Source organism: Salvelinus sp. IW2-2015, linkage group LG4q.1:29 (assembly GCF_002910315.2).
Source record: "Salvelinus sp. IW2-2015 linkage group LG4q.1:29, ASM291031v2, whole genome shotgun sequence".
Taxonomy (NCBI): Eukaryota; Metazoa; Chordata; class Actinopteri; order Salmoniformes; family Salmonidae; genus Salvelinus; species Salvelinus sp. IW2-2015.
Window position 1 is genome coordinate 22,964,757 of NC_036842.1, and position 14,138 is coordinate 22,978,894.

The 14,138-nt window shown below is 44.6% G+C and overlaps 1 protein-coding gene across 2 annotated transcripts in view; it reads left to right on the top strand.

Annotated features, from left to right (window-relative positions):
• The first annotated feature begins 7,107 nt into the window (after window positions 1-7,107).
• Window positions 7,108-14,138, top strand: part of LOC111961679 (matrix metalloproteinase-17) — a 112,796-nt gene continuing 105,765 nt past the window's right edge. For both annotated transcript variants that reach the window (XM_070442413.1, XM_023984125.2), the window contains exon 1: window positions 7,108-7,714. In XM_070442413.1, coding sequence (XP_070298514.1) covers window positions 7,478-7,714 — 237 coding nt within the window. In that variant the 5' untranslated portion in view covers window positions 7,108-7,477. The remainder of the gene's footprint in view (window positions 7,715-14,138) is intronic.

Genomic DNA, 14,138 nt, shown 5'->3' on the forward strand with positions numbered 1-14,138 from the left:
ATTCCTGATACAAACCCAACCCTCCATATGTGGATCTGATTCCTGATACAAACCCAACCCTCCATATGTGGATCTGATTCCTGATACAAACCCGATCCTCCATGTGCGACCTCTGTCTGGACCGCCTGATCACATCTTTTTGCTCTGAAGTGTGTTTTTTTAGGCACATGACTTCCATTACCATGACAACCAACCCAACATTTAAAGGAACAGTGACAGGACATGAGCATTGCATCTGTGTGCTACTTCAGAGACTACATCAGCGTGAATGCGCAAATCTGATATGGGTCACATGTAAAACTGAGTATGCACAGTCAGAAAATATTGGATATAGAAATAAAATCAGATATGGATTCTTATGGTGGCTGTGTAAATACAGCCATAGAGGTACATTTCAAATCACATTAATAGTGAAAGTTAGAGCACCAAGCACACCAGCTAGCATACCACCAGTCTGCCTTGTTTTCCCCATACAATTCATTCACAAACACTGTTTTAAACATCAAAGTAATTGGCAATTTGTAAGGCACTTAATATCTCAGTTCTCCCATAAGTGCACGATTAAAGGCTCTTTTGTGTAATTGCATTGAAACAGGAGGATGATAATGAGTGCTTGGCTTTGTTGTTCTTGCCTTCATGCCTTCACATAATAAAGTACTGTTAACTTACATGTAAATCAGAAGCTTTTCCAGTCAGTGGCAAGAAGTGATTATGACAATGCCGCCCACCACCCATTTTTTACCACCCATATTTAACATAACAAAGTCGTTGAACAAAGAGGGGTGCAATAAGCCACAGAATACACAGAACAGTGCAACACGAGCCAAGTGGAAATTGGAAGTTTTCAATTTCTTACATAATTTATAATCTGCTGTATCCCAGGAGATTTCCCCCAAAAGAGTAAATAAAAGCATTATATTGTAGTGCTAGCCTGCCCCTCTGTGTCGGGATGTTAATCCCCATTAAGGGTAGAGTTTKGGAGGCTTTGAGGGTAATTAGCTAACATGCTTGGGAATCTTGGTAGGGCTTGGCAGGTGCGTTTGATCAGTGGCATTAGGCGACATCACTGTTGACAGGGTGGGATGGCAGGGAGAGGGAGGTGGAAAGGCAAGGGGTGGAGGAGAGAACCGGAGAGGGGGTAGACTTCGACTTATTCGGTCAATTTAGATATTTTAACAGATAAAAGTAGGCCTGGCCTACAAAGAAAATATGTATGTTAATGAGTTACTGTCAATCTAAATGAGTTTGAAGAGGATTTCTAAATTAGCAATTGAGCAAACAAATAAAAGTACAGTTAAATGGTTGATATTGACTGCATGTTTTGATTCCAATAAGAAACAACTTCAAATTCAGATTATTATTCTGCAGGTTAAAGGGCATGCGGTAAAACGTCAGTGCCCTAGCATACCGTAAAACGACAGTGCCCTAGCATACCTTAAAACGACAGTGCCCTAGCATACCGTAAAACGACAGTGCCCTAGCATACCGTAAAATGAAAGTACCCTAGCATACGGTAAAATGACAGTACCCTAGCATACTGTAAAACGACAGTACCCTAGCATACCTTAAGAAGACAGTGCCCTAGTACAGTGCATTCAGAAAGTATTCAGACCCCTTGACTTTTTCTACATTTTGTTACATTACAGCCCTATTCAATTTTTTTTTTTTTACAAATGCATATAMAAATTTTAATATCACATTTACATAAGTATTCAGACCCTTTACTCAGTACTTTGACGAAGGACCTTTGGTGGCAATTACAGACTTGAGTCTTCTTGTGTATGACTCCACAAGCTTGGCACACCTGTATTTGGGGAGTTTCTCCCATTCTTCTCTGCAGATCCTCCCAAGYTCTGTCGGGTTGGATGGGGTGCGTCGCTGCCCAGTTATTTTCAGGTCTCTCCAGAGATGTTCGATTGGATTCCAAGTCCGGACACTGGCTAGGCCACTCAAGGACATTAAGAGACTTTTCCTGAAGCCACTCCTGCGCTGTCTTGGCTGTGTGCTTAGGGTCGTTGTCCTGTTGGAAGGTGAACCTTCGTCCCAGTCTGACGTCCTGAGCGCTCTGGAGCAGGTTTTCATCAAGGATCTCTGTACTTTTCTCCGTTCATCTTTCCCTCGATCCTGACTAGTCTCCCAGTCCCTGCCGCTGCAAAACATCCCTACAGCATGCTGCTGTCACCACAATGCTTCACCATAGGGATGGTGCCAGGTTTCCTCCAGACGTGATGCTTGGCATTCAGGCCAAAGAGTTCAATCTTGGTTTCATCAGATCAAATAATCTTGTTTTTCATGGTCACAGTCCTTTAGGTGCCTTTTGGCAAACTCCAAGCGGGCTCTCATGTGCCTTTTACTGAGGAGTGGCTTTCATCTGGCCACTCTACCATAAAGGCCTGATTGGTGGAGTGCTGCAGAGATGGTTGTCCTTCTGGAAGGTTCTGTCAGTGACCATCGAGTTCTTGGTCACCTCCCTGACCAAGGCCCTTCTCCCCCAATTCCTCAGTTTGGCCGGGTGGCCAGCTCTAGGAAGAGTCTTGGTGGTTCCAAACTTCTTCCATTTAACCCTTGTGTGGTGTTCATGTTTTTGTTATTCACCCAATGTTAGCGGGTCTGATGGATCCACAACATTATTGTGTTTTTAAAACAATACAGCCATAACAATTTATGTAAACATACTTAATACTTAGATATTGACTTATATATTAATATTTGCCATTTACCTCTGCTAGATCACATGTATTAATAAATGCACTATTCTTTTAAAAAAATGTTTAAAAACATATTATAATCAAGACATGGGTGGAATAAATCATGTTTATCTTGAACAAATACAAATGAAACAAGGTTTTCATCACTATTGATGTTTATTGCTTTGAACAGAATAAATTGTTAGGACACATTTTATGTAACGGTTGCCGTCGGAAGGATGAGACCAAGGCGCAGCGTTCTTTGTGTTCCACATAATTTATTAACGAAGTGAAACTTTAGAAAAGACAAAACAATAAAGAATACAACGACCGAACAGCTTCGTTGTGCAAACTACCTGCACACAAACAAAGAACAAGATCCCACACAGAAGGAGGGAAAAGGGCTGCCTAAGCATGATCCCCAATCAGAGACAACGATAGACAACTGCCTCTGATTGGGAACCACACTTGGCCAGAAACAAAGAAGTAAAGAACATAGAATGGCCACCCAAATCACACCCTGACCAAACCAAAATAGAGACATAAAAAGGCTCTCTAAGGTCAGGGCGTTTGGTAGACCCCCCTCCACCTCTGGCTCACCCCACTTTGGTGGCGCCTCTGGTGCGGGGACCCTCGTCGCCGACCACGGACTGGGGACCCTCGTCGCCGGCCCCGGACTGGGAACCCTCGTCGCCGGCCCCGGACTGGGGACCGTCGTTGCGGGCCCCGGACTGGTGACCCTCGTTGCGGGCCCCGGACTGGGGACCGTCGCTGGAGGCTCCAGATTGGAGACCGTCGTTGGAGGCTCCGGACTTGAGACCGTCGCTGGTGGCCGCGAACCGGAGACCTTCGCTGGAGGCTCCGGACCGGGGACCGTCGCTGGAGGCTTCGTGCCATGGATCGTCACTGGAGGCTTCGTGCCATGGATCACCACTGGAGGCTTCGTGCCATGGATCATCACTGGAGGCTTCGTGCCAAGGATCATCACTGGAGTGAGGAGACGTATAGGCAGCCTGGTGCGTGGAGCTGCCACAGGGCTTACCAGGCTGGGGAGACATACAGGAAGCCTGGTTCTGGGAGCAGGCACAGGACTCACCAAGCTGGGGAGACATACAGGAGGCTTGGTTCTTGGAGTAGGCACCGGATACACTGGGCCGTGGAGGCGCACTGGAGGTCTCGAGCGTAGAGCCTGCACAACCCGTCCCAGCTGGATGGTTACCTTCGCCCGGCAAAGGCGGGGCGCTGGCACAGGACGCACTGGGCTGTGCAGACGCACCGGAGACACAGTGCGCAGAGCCGGTGCAGGATATCCTGGGCCGTAGAGACGCACTGGCGGCCAGATGCGCTGAGCCAGCACCATCCGTCCTGGCTGGATGCCCACTCTAGCCCGGCCGATGCGGGGAGCTGGAATGTAGCGCACCGGGCTGTGAACGCACACTGGAGACACCGTGTGCTCCACCGCATAACATGGTGCCTGACCAGTACCACGCTCCCTACGTTAAGCACGAGGAGTTGGCTCAGGTCTCCAACCTGACTCAGCCAATCTACTTGTGTTCCCCCCCCAAAAAAATTGGGAGCTGCCTCTCGTGCCTGCTCCGCTGTGCTAACTCCTCGTACTGACGCCGCTCTGCTTTCGCCGCCTCTATCTCCTCCCTTGGACGCCGAGCCTTTGCCCACGGTCCCTTGCCTTCCAAGATCTCCTCCCATGTCCATTTCTCCAGAAAACGCTGCTCCTCCTTACCACGCTGCTTGGTCCGTTTGTGGTGGGATGTTCTGTAACGCTCGTCTGAAGAAGTGGACCAAGGTGCAGCTGGGTACGTGTTCATGATACTTTATTTACTCAGAACACCCAAACAAAACGACAAAAGAATAACGAACGTCACGTTCTGAAGGCTTCTCAGAGCTAACAAAAAACAACATCCCACAACCTAAGGTGACAAAACAGGCTGCCTARGTATGATTCCCAATCAGAGACAACGATAGACAGCTGTCCCTGATTGAGAACCATACCCGGCCAAAACATAGAAACACAAAACATAGAATTCCCACCCCACCTCACACCCTGACCTAACCAAATAGAGAAATAAAACGGCTCTATAAGGTCAGGGCGTGACATGTATAGCCACGTTATCATTACTCATTGTGTATACACAGGGTACCAGTACTGAGTCGATGCGCAGGGGTACAAGATAATTGAGGTAGATACGTACATATAGGTAGGGGTAAAGTGACTAGGCAACAGGATCAATAATAAACAGTAGCAGCAGTGTATGTGATGAATCAAAAGAGAGAACAGTCTGTGGCTGGAGTCTTCGACAATCTTTAGGGCCTTCCTCTGACACCGCCTGGTATAGAGGTCCTGGATGGTAGGGAGCTCGGCCTCAGTGATATACTGGGCCGTACACATTACTCTCTGTAGTGCCTTGCGGTTGGATGCCAAGCAGTTGCCATACCAAGTGGTGATGCAGCCAGTCAAGATGCTGTCAATGGTGCAGCTGTAGAACTTTTTGAGGATACAGACACCCATTTACATACAAAGCCGTGTATCATAGGGCTATCACTGGATATTAATTCAACTTGTTACAGTCTCTCTCCTTACTTGTGACTTTAAACGCCACAACACAAAGATGAAATAATGTATATCCACAACAAGAAAGTGTAACTCATCTGCTTAAGAAGAATATGGATGATCTGATTGTCTGTTTTCCATTGTGAACCCCTCTGTTTTTGTGTAATTGTGATGATCTCTACTTTTTTCCAAATTGGTTTGTGGTTTTCTGTGATGTCTTTTGAAATGCCAGAGTAATGAGGGGGAGAAAATATAACAGCCTCTGTATTTCAGAGGCATACGCATTATTTTCAGTCCAAGGAGTTTGCTGCTGGCGATATATGTATATTTAATTGGGTGTCAGTTGGCTCCCTGAACACTCACTTGTACATTCTGGGGGCTCCTGGTCTCTAACAACTACAGAAAGCCATAACATGTATCCTTGGTTTGCTAAACACCCCAACTAGTTAACAAATTATGATATATCTATTTATGGTTTTATACAGGAACCGTGTTTGAAATGTAGATCCATAGGTTCAGGAGGAATGGATACTTAACTATTCTTTCAACTTCATCATAAATTCAGCCTATGGATTCCTATAGGCTACAGTCAGGTCAGGTGGGGCAGAGAATGATGGATAAATGGGGATCATTAGTGAGGCAGAAATCTGCTTTAGAGGAAAGTATATGTAGTATTCAAATAGATGGAAAACTTGTGTGTGTGTGTGTGTGTGTGTGTGTGTGTGTGTGTGTGTGTGTGTGTGTGTGTGTGTGTGGTGGGGGGAGGGAGGGAGGGAGGGTGCGCGCGTGCGTGTCTGCGTGCGTGCGTGTCTGTGTGCGTGCTTGCCAGACAAAAATAGTAAATTACGTCAGTTAGTTTGCTCTAGAAATAATTGCAGGCCGGTGGGCCCTTATTGCGTATCATAATTTTCTAGATACTGCAAGGCCCCATTTGTCAATCATTTCACCCTGAAAACAAATGTCTGGAGAACATCTTACAAACGTCCTAACATGGTCCTCAATTATGTCCTTGTAACTTGCAGGGAACTAGACAAAGGTCCAACAGAAAATGTTCCCTTGGGACCATCACGTGATGTCCTGAAGACTAGTAAAATGAAAGTCCTGAGAACATGTAAAGATTTTCAAAAAAGCTATTGACATGGTCCTCAGTGATATCCTGGTAACTTACAGGGAACTAGGCAAAGGTCCCCCAAAGAATGTTTCCCAAGGACCATCAAACAAGAGTAGTAAAATGAAAGTCCCGAGAACGTCCTAAAAAGGTCCTAACATGGTCCTCAGTGACTGACATCCTGGTAACTTACAGGGAACTAGACAACAGTCCCCCAGAGAACATTCTCCCCATACGCTTAACCTAGCACCTCGCCCATGCTAAGCTTATAGCCTACCTAACCCTCTACACATCGTTGTTTCCACATAAGCTACTGCAGGCTTGCTTCATGTAGTCTATGCATAGGCCTAGGTAACTTTGCAACATCACCAGGTACTATAGCCTATGGGTATGCCTATATAAAATCTCTGTGGTAGGCATGGCCATTTAACTATGGGTTTCACCTGTATAATTTTACTTTGGCTAATGATATAGGCCTACATTTTACCCTGTGGACTAACATTGTTTTCATTCGAACAAATGTATTCAGAGATGCCAGACATCTCTAAACTGTGTATGTCTGTCTGATGCACACTGTTGCGCCTGCAACTTTGAAACCGAGGTCACAAAATTAAAAGGGCGTCATAGATTCAATACTATGCCCATTCTATGTGGACTGATTAATGTGCCTTTATTCTCTCCTCCCATCCCTGGCTAAATTCCTCTCCACTCTCTCACCGTGCGTCAGTCTCAGTTTCCAATGCTCCGCGCAGGGAGCGCAAGCCTACCTCTGTTTGCCGGTATTGCAGTGTTGCAGAGGGAATATTAATTGAACGGATTCATTTTCTTTGCTCCGTGGGTATCTTGCACATTCTGAGATAAATAGCCTACATACTCCTATGCCGGGAAATATAAGTTATATATCTTTGTAAATAATTGTCGGCGTAATGTGGTCCACTGAGGAACAGCAATAGCCTATGACTGAAATGGTTTTCAGGACGCGGATCTTGGTGGAAACTAACTGCAAAATTCCTCAATGTTTTTATTGGCATCTTCGGCTTTGTGTGATATGTGTTTCATGTGTTTACGCGCAACAGTGAGGTAGACTTATCTTCCATTCCGTTTTGGAAACGGATGCGAGGGATCCGGACCTGGGTGATTTATTTGGTGGTGCGGGGGCAGGGACCCGTGTCTGAGCGCTGCATGAGCAGCGAGTGGCAGGGCATGATGTGTCAATTTTTTCGGAAGTGGAAGTCCGTGCGGCGCGTTTGGATTATTTCTCCAGAGATGCTCCTGCTGCCTATGTTTTGGTTTTTATCTCAGGCTCGAGCGGCACCCTCTCTGACGGCTGAGCAGATGGACATGGGGGTGGTAAGAGCCTATAGTCTTTCGACACTTTTACAATGAATCTTTGAACCTAGGCTACTGCAGTGGACACACATTTTTATGGGTTAAATACGTAGCCTACGCAGATTCTGGAATAATATAGCTGAACTTTTATCCACATAGGCCTACACGTAGGGCTGTTGAATAAACTACCACATAGTTCATCATCAGCATATCAACATGATGCCATCTCTGGTGTGTAGTTGTAAGCTAACTCCTGCGTATTCAGTGAACATTGAGAAATCAAATAGGTTGCTTTATAGTCCATGGTATGGCAGTGATGAGGAAACGTCGCATTTTGTTGTAACCTAGTTATTGGCTTCAATCATTTAGAAACAGAAGTAGGGAAGTATCGTGTGTCCTGTAGTTTCTCCGGTGCATTTGCCTAATATATAAAAATAAATGTTCTGTGAAACCAGTCTCACTTTGGGTAAATATTTTAATGGTAGGCTTATCATAATTATTTGGGCATACTTCATGGGCTATTCTATGTGAGCGATTGCTCCCTTAATGTCTGTCAGTGGTCAATGTATAGGCTAGATGCCAAGCTTGTTTGAGAGAAAATAGCTCTGCATGGTTCTCTATAGCACTGTGCAGTTTGTAATAAATCTTAAAGTACGGATAAATACAGGAATTACATATAAATCCATCCCTTTATTTATCCGTGTCCACTTGCACAATGTGATGTAGCCTACAATTCCTTTTGTCATAATCATATTTAACCTGGTCTCAGAGCATTTTGTTTCATTCTATATGTAATTTCGAGTATGATATGTACCTTTGTATGGGGTTTATTCATTTGTGTATGTCCATCATCCATTTCATATCATATGTGAAGAATAACAATTCGTATGATATGGTACGAATTTGCAAAACATACAATATGTTCCTATTTGCAAAACGTATGATATGTTACGAATTCCCATTTGTTGTGGCTAACGTTAGCTAGGTGGCTAAAGCTAAAGTTAGCTAGCTGGCTAAAGTTAGCTAGGTTAGGGTTAAGGTTAGGCGTTAGGATAAAGGGGAAGGGGAAGGGTTAGCTAAAAGGGTTAAGGTTAGGGTTAGGGAAGCTTTTCCCAAACTCATTCCTTGGGACCCCAAGGGGTGCATGTTTTGGTTTTTGCCCCAACGCTACACAGCTGATTCAAATTATCAAAGCTTGATGATTAGTTGATTATTTTAATCAGCTGTATAGTGCTAGGGCAAAAACCAAATTGTGCACCGAGTTTGGGAAACCCTGGGTTAGGGGAAGGGTTAGCTAAAATGCTAAGTAGTTGCAAAGTCGCTAAAAAGTAGTAAGTAGTTAAAAAGTTTCTAAAATGCTAAAGTTGTCCTTGATGATATTTAAACATGCAACCTTTGGGTTGCTAGACGTTCGCATTATACGCCCACCCATCTGTCTTATGTAACTATACCAAGCGTAGCATATCATACTAATTTGAGTGTCCCGGATGTAGTTTTATTATGTTACGTCTAGTCTATGAGACCCTGCTGTGTGGCCACATTTATGCACATGCCACAGAACCTTGAATGAATGCTTTGAACATTTAAAGACACAAATCAGAATCATGACTGTCACATCGCCTTAGGGTGGAGAGGTGAGAGAAGAATTTGAAGAACAGTACGCTTGAGAAATTGCTACCAAAATGTTAGCAGATTTCAAACACAATATCGCCCAAGTGTGTAATCATGGAACCATAGGCTTTTGGGGCTCATGGAGAAGTGACCCCTCAAGACATATCTTACTGTGTGAAATTGCATTTTACTGAGTGGTTCAATATTTCTGCTCGCCAGAGGAGCCACGGATGATGGTGAAACGATGGCGAGGATGCTCATGCCTCTCAGGTAGTTGACAAAAAATCACCACTAAAATAATCAGTTTATAGGTCATTGACACTAATAATCAAAGCATTGAATTAGTTGAGAGTTGAGAAATTCTCTAAATGGCCCTCATTTACCCATTAAAGAAGTTGCCCAAAGCTATTTGATTTAGACTGTATTATCAGAGTAAAATATCAATTTTTTCATTCAGGCTTGTATTCAATAAGCACTATCCAAGCTTTATAATGATTGCCCATTCTATTGAGAGGATTATTATCATCCCCAAAATACTTTTGTACAGCATTACAGTAATCTGTGCTGCCCCTACTCACCCCAAATACCTCTCTCTTTCTCTCTTTCTCTCTCTCTCACAACACACAATATGTAGCTGTTCCTCCCTACTTTTCAAAGTTAATTCTCTAATATGGAGGCTGTATGGGCAGAATATTATCTTTTCTCAGTGATAGCCCATAAACAAGGGTCACACAAAGGTTTTTTCATGTGCTGACCTCCACATGGCCCTTTTGGAGCCCAGTGAGTGGTGTAGGTGCTGTACGATCGCACATTTGGCAAAGCTGCTCCATGTCTCTGTGTAGCTGACACATTAAACACATTGGAAACTCTAATTGCTCAGGTGTTACTGTGTGGACCAGGGCCTGCTGGCACCATTGCTGGGAAGTGTCAGTGCAGAAGTTGACCAGCTCAGTGGGTAATAGGTTGGCAAATGACTGAACCTTATCAGTGTGGCACAGCAAGGAAGCAGAGGGCTTAGAGAGGGGATCAATCTGCACAACCAGCCCATCCACAACACATGCTTTACAGCAGAGATGTGATCAGGTGATTACACAGACGATTTAACGTACAATACGTAGAAGTTCCCACTACAGGAGGGTGTTGGTCAATACCCAGACAGACAGATGGAAAGACTTCTGTCCCCTGGATTGCCACCCCATCTCGCCTCCTTCTGCGGCCGGCTGGGTTTAAAGTAAGGTTTGCATGGGGCAGGTGGGTGTGTTGCTCACTGAGAGGCCATTTTCCCTGCTCAGCAGAACCATGTCTGAGACGACAATGCACCAGGGGCTTGTGGTGAGCCCCCTTTCAGACAGCCCATCAGAGACACACCAGACACTGTCTCGATGTCGGGATTATTGTAATTGTACGTCACATGCACAGTTCGATACGCAATTTCACAACATACGTCAAATGGACACATAAAAGGTCTAATTAGCACTATATGCTTTCTGCCCATAATATCATTTTTCCAATATGGTTTTCAGTCTGCTGGTGCTGAGAGCCCTAGCTCCCCAGGGGACAACTCTCACAGCTCTCAGACTTCTCTTTAGATGTCATACAGGCCAGTTGAGGAAGCACTGCATTTTTAATCAGCCAGCAAATCACTATTGTATAGGACATGTATTTGCCTACATTAAATTTACAATTAATTGCAGTAGAGAGAAAACAACCTCTTTTGCAAAACTAGAGTTGTTATCACACCCTAAATTTAGTCACAGCTCTTATGAGAAACAGTGTGAAATGGTTCTGGCTGAAATGAGTGAAATGTGTGAAGATATGAAGTGCTACTGTTTGACTCTTCCATCCTGTTTGGAGATAGGCAGGATGGTAACGACCATACCTCATCAGCCTGTCTCTGTCCAAAAGTGGAGAATCTCATTTTGCTGTAATTTCTTTAATATGACAGCACCATCTGGTCCCATCTTCAGTGGAGTGGAGAGGATAGGAGGACCCCACTCCCAGAAATATCTCACACAGCCCAGCCAGGCACACCAGCACAGCCACTCTCATTGGGACACTCCCCCCTTGAGCACCACACAGTCCAGCCGTATCACTTTCTCACAGCTCACTCCGTCCCACCTATAGTGCTTCTCCTCTGGAACTCTATAGATAGGATGCATTCCTTCACCAACACCTAGCTGTTCCAATTACCCAGAGATGCGTCGTCAAGAGAGGGATGACAATAGGGATTGATTGACGGGTAAAGGAAAATGGGTAGGAGTTAGTGTGGGTCTGAAAGGAGCAATCAAACAGAGGCACAAAAAAGTGCACACCAAACAAAAAAAGCTGTCTCACCACTTAGACAAGGGGCCCACATGAAATCAAAATTGTCTCTGCGTCTGGGAAGGAACTGTCTCTCTGGACTAATGATTTGGGGAGAGATTTGCACCTGTGGAGAGGAGAAAGGATACGTTTTTATTTAATTGCCCTCGGCAGCTGTAGTCGTGACCAACATCAAATCAAATCAAAATGTATTTGCCACATGCGCCGAATACAACAAGTGTAGACGTTACCGTGAAATGCTTACTTACAAGCCCTTAACCAACAGTGTAGTTCAAGGAGAAGAAAGTATTTACCAAGTAGGCTAAAATAAAATGTAATAATAAAAAGTAACACAATAAGAATAACAATAACGAGGCTATATACAGGGGCTACCGGTACCGAGTCAGTGTGCAGGGGTACAGGCTAGTTGATGTAATCTGTACATGTAGGTGGGGGCGAAGTGTTTATGCGTAGGTAACAAACAAACAGCGAGTAGCAGCAGTGTACAAGGGGGGTGTCGATGTAAATTGTCCAGAGGCGATTTTTATGAATTGTTCAGCAGGCTTGGGGGTAGAAGCTGTTGAGGAGCCTTTTGGTCTTAGACTTGGTGCTCCGGTACCGCTTGCCGTGTGGTAGCAGAGAAAACAGTCTATAACTTGGGTGACTGGAGTCTCTGACAATTTTATGGGCTTTCCTCTGACACCGCCTATTATATAGGTCCTGGATGGCAGGAAGCTTGGCCCCAGTGATGTACTGGGCCGTTCGCACTACCCTCTGTAGCGCTTTGCGGTCAGATGCCAAGCAGTTGCCATACCAGGTGGTGATGCAACCGGTCAGGATGCTCTCGATGGTGCAGCTGTCGAACCTTTTGAGGATCTGGGGGCCCATGCCAAATCTTTTCAGGCTCCTGAGGGGTGAAAAGTTTTTGTCGTGCCCTCTTCACAACTGTCTTGGTATGTTTGGACCATGATAGTTCGTTGGTTATGTGGACACCAAGGAACTTGAAACTCTCAACCCACTCTGCTACAGCCCCATTGATGTTAATGGGGGCATGTTTGGCCCACCTTTTCCTGTAGTCCACGTACAGCTCCTTTGTCTTGCTCACATTGAGGGAGAGGTTGTTGTCCTGGCACCACACTGCCATTTCTCTGACCTCCTCCGTATAGGCCATCTCATCGTTGTCGGTGATCAGGCCTAACACTGTTGTGTTGTCAGCAAACTTAATGATGGTGTTGGAGTCGTGTTTGGCTCACTCTAAATTGCGCGCATGCTCGGGCAAGCAGCTCCCGGGACTGCCAAGCAGAATAAATATCAGCCCGCACAGAGAAGCACGAGATTGCACTTCACTCAACTTTCTAGAGTTTTCCCCCTTCCTTAACTGTAAGAGTGTTTAACTGGCGGCAGAGAAGTCAGACGCAGGAGAGAAATAACTGTGTTTCCAACGGCGCAGTTTATTAACAAAAAAACACAGGAAAACATAATAATAAAAATCAATGGGTAACATATCCTGATGCACACCAGTACAGACGTACACATACACTTACAAAAACAATCACCGACAAGGACATGAGGGGAAACAGAGGGTTAAATATACAACATGTAATTGATGGGATTGGAACCAAGTGTGATGGAAGACAAGACAAAACCAATGAAAAATGGATCAGCGATGGCTAGAAGGTCGGTGACGTCGACCACCGAACGCCGCCCGAACAAGGAGAGGGAACAACTTCGGCGGAAGTCGTGACATTAACACTATTAACGTTTCCCTTTACTGTGGGAATTGTGATCAAATCAACGCAAAATTAGCCACTTTTAATGCAACATACCGAAACATAACAAACTATGCAAGAGATTTTGTTGTATGCAGAACGCATCGGAGTAGGATTCTATTGCATTGACACACAGTCGTGCGTGTCAATGCAATAGAATCCTACTCCGATGCGTTCAGCCCATACTCTACAGACCAGTGCGGCATAACCAATCAGAGCTGCAGTAGGCCTACAGTATTTGCAAATAGACCATTGCCCAGTGGTGGAAAAAGTACCCAATTGTCAAACTTGAGTAAAAGTAGAAAATGACTCAAGCAAAAGTGAAAGTCACCCAATAAAAGTTTTTGGTTTTAAATATACCTAAGTATCAAAAGTAAAAGTTTGAATAATAAAAAATCCCTTATATTAAGAAAACCAGATGGCACAATTTTCTTGTTTTTTTAAATTACGGATAGCCAGGGGCACACTCCAACAATCAGACATAATTTACAAACAAAGCATTTGTGTTTAGTGAGTCTGCCAGATCAGGGGCAGTGGGGATGACCAGGGTGTCATCCCCACCCTGGTCAGGGAAAATGTATGGAGTAAACATTATTTTCTTTAGGAATGTAGTGAAGTAAAAGTAAAAGTTGTCAAAAATATAAATAGTCAAGTAAAGTACAGACACCCCCAAAAAATACTTATGTAGTACTTTAAAGTATTTTTACTTAAGTACTTTACACCACTGCCATTGTCATATATACATCTGTGCCATTCACAGTGCC